The 7370-nt window shown below is 38.5% G+C and overlaps 1 protein-coding gene across 1 annotated transcript; it reads left to right on the top strand.

The window, feature by feature from the left end:
* Positions 1–1650: 1650 nt before the first annotated feature.
* On the top strand, positions 1651–6141 carry paqr7a (progestin and adipoQ receptor family member VII, a). Its single transcript, XM_017431167.3, has 2 exons — positions 1651–1762; positions 3252–6141. The coding sequence occupies exon 2, from the start codon at positions 3288–3290 to the stop codon at positions 4344–4346; it is 1059 nt and encodes a 352-aa protein (XP_017286656.1). The 5' UTR covers positions 1651–1762; positions 3252–3287; the 3' UTR covers positions 4347–6141.
* The last annotated feature ends 1229 nt before the right edge of the window (positions 6142–7370 follow it).

Below are 7370 nucleotides of genomic sequence, written 5' to 3'. Positions count from 1 at the left end.
GAAGGCAGAAACCCTCTGAGGGAAAATTAGGTCTTGGGAAAAATGTCAACATTATGGAAAGTTTTCATTCATTAGAGCTCTGTTCTGACCAACGCTTCAGGCAAAAATGAAATTTACACAACAGACCAAGCCCTGCTGGCTCCAATCCAAACTGCGGAGGAGATGTTGGGGAATCTAGAGTATGTCACTTAAAAATCCCTTTCAGGCCATTTAACATCTAATGCTGCTCGTATATAAATTATTCTTCAATTTTATCTAAACTTCTTTTATTATTGGTCACCACTCAAAGTCAGAGGTGGACAATAATGTTTTTACTCGTGTGTGTGTGTCTGTTACCAAAATATATCTCATTACCTTAATAGTTATCTTAAAAACACAAAAGTGACTTTAACTCAGTCAGTTTTACAAACATTGGCCTCTTTGTAAAGTAAATATTGTGTTAAAATTTGGTGTGGTTATAGCTAAGAGTTTGACTTTTGGAGTCAACTCTGTTTGTCTGTTAGCAAAATAAAAAAAAACCCATCTCATTACATAGTTTAATAAAACTTCAAAAAATAATAATTTGATGTAAATACAACTGATTATTTTTTGTATTGCATTCACTTTATTTTAAGATGGCTAACACAGCTAATCAAAATTAGCCAACACATAAATGGCTAATTTATAACTCAGTCAGTTTTACAAATATTGGGCTAAAGTTTCATGTGGTAGTACAGTGATCCACAACGTTGAGTGTGGCATCTTGGGATATTGCATAAGATTGTGCATAGCACCTTAAGGTTTGAGCAAAACGGATACAACTCAGTCATTTCTCAATATAAGATAAACTTAGTTTAAAACTCTGATGTGAAAGACAGGACGATATGCATTCTTCCAAGCAATGTTAGGCCTTTAAGTTTTTTAAAGAAGAGGTAATGTCAATATGCTTTTTACTTTTAATAAATGTGCAATTGTAAGCTATTTAAGCATCATGGTCATAGTGGTTTCAGTAATGGGTTGCTGTCTGCGTGATCTATGTGTGATGTATTGTCTGTCATGTATGTGTAAACTGTTTGGACAAAGGAATGTTCTAGCACTTCCCACCCACACAGGCCGAAAACTTTTCTCTGGTGTATTGAAGTTTACTAATTCTCATGGCAACCATACAAGAAAAAGACTCAATATAACATGAAGAAAAAATGATTTTTATGTTTCTAAAGGTAAAGTTTCACACATAATCTGAAATGTATTTAGGCAACCAAACAATAATCAGGAATGAAGTTTGTTTACTGTGGGATCCCCAAACTTTTCTTTTATTATTACTAAACATTCTTGGTAAAACTATCTAGAGTCAAAGAACATTTTGTTTTTTCTCTGTTGAAGTTTCTTTTTTAAAAAAAATAAAACACCATTTTCTTCCTGGTTTACCGGCTATAGAAGAATACAACGCCACGTCCGCTGTCTTTTTTCAAAATAAAGCACTGTTTCGCGTTTAAATTCAGTTTAGCCACGTATTCACCGGATTTAGATGAATATTCTGTACTCCGCCACCAGTTTACATGTTTCATTTTAAAATTTGTAATTACTGCTGACTATCTGATATTAGAAATAGCACGCACACAGCCGGCACGACAGAGGGAGAAGACTGGTGTTTTTATTTTGGTGGGGAAGTTGCAGTGTTTCCTCCATCGTGTTCCGGTTAGCTTGACGCTTCGGTGCAACAGTTGGATCTGATGAGTGCGATCTGTCGGCAGGAGACAGCTGCGGAAATACTCTCCACAAGGTAAAGACAGCTCCTTAAAAATAGTTTTTGAGTTTGATCAGATGTAAACTGACGTACTTTGGGTCATTACCATAAATTATTAAACTTTAGCTGAACTTTTAATATCCATCGTTGTATTGAGTGTAGCATCTAAAATATTGTCAGGTAATTCTGCTGGACTCAGGTAAATCAGGACACATCTGGTCTAATTGAGGCATTATTCTCTATGATCTCTATAATAGTAGCATGGTCTTCATGAGGGAGAATCCATCCATTACAAAAAATAAAAATCCAATAGTCTTACAGAGGTAGTGAGAACAGGGAGGGGTAATCTTTTTTTTCTTCTCCCCAGTGTCAAGTTGTCCTGCCACAACATGTGTTATAATGGTTAAATGGAAAGATTAGCCAAATCTTACCTAAAAGCCCAAAATGAACAGATCAGTAGCTACAAGCCAAACTAGAAAAGCAGGATTTTCTGACAATGCAGTGTGAACGCCGAGTGCTGAATGACTTTGCTGAAAGTTGTTGAAGAAGCTAAAACTGAGCTGTTAAAGTTAAAATGCTCTGAACAACAGCTAAAATGAGCTAAAGAAACACTTAAATTTGGAAAACAGTAGCTAAAACCTAAAACTGCTAAAAAAGTATACAAATGTTAAGACCAGCAAAACAGTAGTTAAATGTCAAAAAAAAAGCAAAATAGTTACTAAAAGGTAAAAATAAAGCAAGTGTGCTGAAGTTGATTTTAAAAAGCACATATTTCTCAAGGATTTTAAGAGTTCCTCATTCATTTCAAAAGGAAAAAAAAGGGAACTTAAGATAAAGATTCCAAAACATCTCAAAGTTACAAAAAACCAAAGTCAGAATTGTAACCTCCTGATTGAGCTGGACAGTTTGATACACGAATGGTTAAAACAGCTGAAAGTATGCTGAAGTAGTTATTTTCTGACAAATATCTGGAAGAAACTATAAACAGGAAAAAGTCAAGTTTAAAGTCAGCATTCACTCTGAAATGACAAAATACAGTTGGTCAGTACAGTTTTGTTCAATAAGGCCCGAAGATGTCATGTTGCTCACCTGCCAACCTTTGCATCTGAGCTGATTATACTTTGTATCCATTAACGTTGGTACTGATAATATCGACATTTGGATCAATCCACATACCCCTACTTCGGTGACATAAAACATGGATCAAATTCATGACTGTTCAGGCTTAGTTCACTTTGAAAAACATCAGATATATATCTGATTTAGCACCACATATGAAAGCGACCTGGATCAGATTTGAAAAAAAAGAAAAAAAAATCAGATTTGTCACGTCCAGACTGTCAGATATGGGTTGCATATTAACAACAACAACAACAAAAAATCGGATTTGGGCCACTTTTGCCTGCAGTGTGAAAGTAGCCTGAGTGGAAAAAGTTTTCAACTGATGTTTCTGATTTTAGTAATAGATGCTTTAAATAAAAAGCTGTTTTTCGTGTATATTTTGACTCTTGAACCATTTCTTCAGGATCCATTGCCCGGCATCTGTCAGCCTCTGATCGCCATGGCGACCATTGTGATGGAGAATATTGGCCGAGTGTTCATCAGCCTGCAGCAGATCCGGCAGGTCCCCCGGATGCTGAGGGAGGCTGCCCCCTCCATGCCTGGCACTGTCAAGGACACTGAGGTTCCCCATTACTTCAGGGAGCATTACATCTGCATGGGCTACAGACCACTTGACCAGAGCTGGCGGTACTACTTCCTGTCTTTGTTCCAGCGTCACAACGAGACCATCAACATCTGGACTCACCTGCTGGCGTTTTTAGTGTTTCTGGTTAAACTACGTGAACTCGCCGACACTGTGGACTTCATTACCGACCCTCACTCATGGCCCCTGTTGGTCCTTGTCCTATCTTCTCTGGCTTACTCAGCCTTCAGCGTAGCAGCTCACCTGCTCGGGGGCAAGTCTGAGCTGTGTCACTACAGCTTCTACTTTCTGGACTATGTTGGGGTGGCGCAGTATCAGTACGGCAGCGCTGTGGTTCACTTTTACTACGTTGTGGATGAGAGCTTATACAGGAGCGTGTGTGGGATCTTCATGCCCACTGCTGCTGTTCTCAGCTGCCTGTCCTGCCTGGGATGCTGCTATGGAAAATACACCAGCCACAGTTTATCGTCCTGGGTGCGTAAGCTGTGCCAGGTGGTGCCCTCAGCACTTGCCTACATCTGGGACAGCAGTCCTGTGGCTAAAAGACTCTTATTGGGGTCGTACGACGACCCAGCCATTGCCTACCACTTTGGTCAGGTGGCGTTCTTTCTCAGCTGCTCCTTCTTCTTCACCTTCCCCCTTCTGGAGCGCTACCACCCTGGACGGTGTGACTTTGTGGGACAAAGTCATCAGGTGTTCCACGTATTACTGTCCTGCTGCACGTTCTGTCAGATTCACGCCTCCTACCTGGACTATGTTGGCCGAAGTGAGCTGTATTCACGCCTCCATAAGAGTGGAGAGGCTGCTTTCTTTGTGAGATTGTATTTTCTTACTTTGGTTGGATGCGCACTAATGGCTGCCCTCGTGCTGATGAAAGTTAAGCGTGTGCTTGACTTCAAAGATAAGTCCCAATGAGTTTATCATGGTCTCTCCTGCCTGGTACTGCTGCGTCCATCTGTTCTGCAGGATGAAGCAGGAAGTGGTAAACTGTAGTGTTTCAAGAGTTAGTTTTTATCTGTAATACACAAGATCAGTAAATTTCATGTTGGTGGGTGTTTAAAAAAGAAAAACAGTAAATCAAATTCTCACTAATTATGAATTATAGTGTGAATGCTTATTCAGCATCATGTTTTGGGTTTTTTTCCTTGTTTTTTTGCAATCTGACTATTTTTGATTACTTTGTACCATTTTAGCCATTCATATATTATATATTATATATTCATATATTATATATTAGCAGATGAATACTATGACTTGTAGTTTTAGTCATTTTTATGCATTTTAATATATTTTGCCCATTGAAATACATTAAGGTCTCTTCAGTTCCTTCAAAAACATTGTTCTTTTTGAAATCTGCTTAAGCACACTTGCTTAGTTTTTGTCTTCTTAAGATGCTTTTGACTACTGTTCAGCTACTTTAAGCTTTTATTTATCATTCGATTACTTTTATCTAGATTTTTGCTACTCTTAGCTTATAACTTGTCTTTTTCTACTTTTAGCTTTTATGCAGCCTTTTGATACTTTGAAATTTCAGCTAGCATTTTGCTACTTTTAGTTAGCATTTCTCTACTTTTTGCTGTTAGCTACCCTTTTGCTACTTTTAGCTTCTAGCTACCCTTTTTTGTTTTATTTTTTACTTTGCATTTTGCTAATTTTTGGCTTTTAACCAGCTTTTTGCTTTTTTTAGCTAGTATTGCACATTTCTAGTTTTTAACTAGCGTTCTGCTTCTTTTAGCTTTAACAACTCAGTTTCAGCTTCTTTACGTTTTCAGCGGTCATTCAGCACTCAGTGTTCACAGTGCATATTCACAGAAAATGCAACTTCTTCAGTTATAACAGTTTTCTCCACAAGGCCATTTGCAGTGACATTACTGCTGTTACTCAGAATAAAATAGAGGACATGTAGGTGTCTTTGTTCAATTTTCAGCTTGTCTGGAAACATTTTGGTCCATATACTGTACAGTATTTTAAATGTGGACTGATTAATGATTGTAAAAGAGTTATGCTTTGAGAGCTTACTGTTTTCTATTGGATTCATTAAGGCACTTGTGATTGAGTATTGCCCTAAAAATTGCATTTTGTTTTCCTGTTTGAACCCCTAAATGTCATCAGATGATGTTGTGGTGAGTAATCTGTAGAAGATAAAATGAAAGATCCTGTTTTCATTTGCTTAATTATGTAGGTTGTGAAAATTGTAGGACTAACTTTAAAATGCTTTTATACTAATTTAAGACTTAAACCTTTTTTTCCATGTTATCTGTTCCGTGCGTTCATCCATCTTCTGCTTATTCAAGACCAAGTTGCAGGGTCAGCAGCTTAGACAGAGATAGCCAAAGACCTCCCTCTCCCTTCTACCCTCACTTGTGAACAAGACCTTGAGATGCCTTAGCTCCTCAACTTAGGACAAAAGCTCATTCCCTAGATGGAATTGGCAGTACGTCATTTTCTGACTGAGGATCGTGGCATCAGACTCAGGGTGCTGCCTCAGCTGTAAACGGCTCTACAGTAGTACCTGCTTGAGGCCAACCATCACCCGCAAAAAGCAGCGATGCCATCCAAAGCCGATAGAATTGGACACCCTCCACCTTGACTTTATCTGTCCATAAAGATATGAAGAGAAATAGTGACAAACCTTGGCAGAGTCCAGCACTTAACTGGAAACTAGCCTGACTTATTACTGATAATGTGAATCAAACTCTCCGTCTGGTTGGACAGGAGCCTTAGTAGGAAACCTAAAACCCCATATCCATAAAGTGCCCCCCACAGGGCACCATGAGGGAAACAATTATGTTTTCTCCAAGTCAATAAAACATGAAGAATGACTAGGCAAAGTCCCATCCACCCTCAGATGTCTTTGGAGGGTAATGTGCTGGTCCAGTGTTCCAAGACCAGAAAAAATCTTGAATCTGAGGTTGACTATCAGTCAGACTCTCCTCTCCAGCACCCTGGTACTGACCTTCTCAATAAGGCTAAAGAGAGTGATCCTTCTAAGGGCGGAAACATCTTGTTCATGGTTTCAGCGTTCACTCTACCTCTAATGTAAATTTAATATTTTTTACCTGTCTGCTAAGGTCCATGAACCCCCTCACCTGATAAGTGACTGCAGCCCACGTTTGTGACTGCACTGACTGTACGCACTGCAGGACATGTCTGTCTCTACCATCTAAAATGGCGGTGCTAAAGATACAGCAGACAGAACAGGCAACTTGTCAAACCACGAGCAGAAGAAATATAACATGCTTGTTTTGTTCACATACTGTTAGAAGACTTGCTTCTAGTGCTGGGCGATATGGAAAAAATCCTATATCACGATATGGATAATTTTATATCACGATAACGATATATATCACGATATACCCCAATTACGTACGTTGTCAGTTATTCTCTGAAAAATATGGAAAAATAATCTAATTTCTTACTTTTTTTAAGCTTTATTTCGAAGTGACATTTAACTGAACTTTCACAAATGAGATCTGCTGCATTTTAGTGCAGCAATATATATGTACCTGTTACGACGTAACAGTATCAAATTACAACAGACTATTATCTTCAGTCTGCTATAGTTTTACTTTTCGCAACTTTCTTCGGCTCTTTTTCAACTTGTTTGATCTTGCACTTTTTGGATTGTTAAATATTCTTTTTCGTGTTTCTTCTTTAAGTGATAGAAGAGGTTTGTTGTGTTGGCATCAGATGAGAAAACAATCTAATAGCAGAGTTAGCATTAGCATTAGCAGAGTTAGCATATTACCTTTTTCTCAATGACTTATATGGATAGACATGACACGCCGCTTTAAAGGCTCGGGCCGAGGTGCGGCGAAAGTGGCGCCATCTTGCTACAATATTCTTAAAGGCGCAGGGCTATATAAACAATGCTGAGGACTAACGAAATACATTTTTTTAGTGGGTAAGATGAGCCCAACAGTGCATGTACTTTATCAT

The sequence above is a fragment of the Kryptolebias marmoratus genome, linkage group LG5, assembly GCF_001649575.2.
Source record: "Kryptolebias marmoratus isolate JLee-2015 linkage group LG5, ASM164957v2, whole genome shotgun sequence".
NCBI lineage: Eukaryota > Metazoa > Chordata > Actinopteri > Cyprinodontiformes > Rivulidae > Kryptolebias > Kryptolebias marmoratus.
This window is presented reverse-complemented; position numbering and strand designations above follow the sequence as displayed.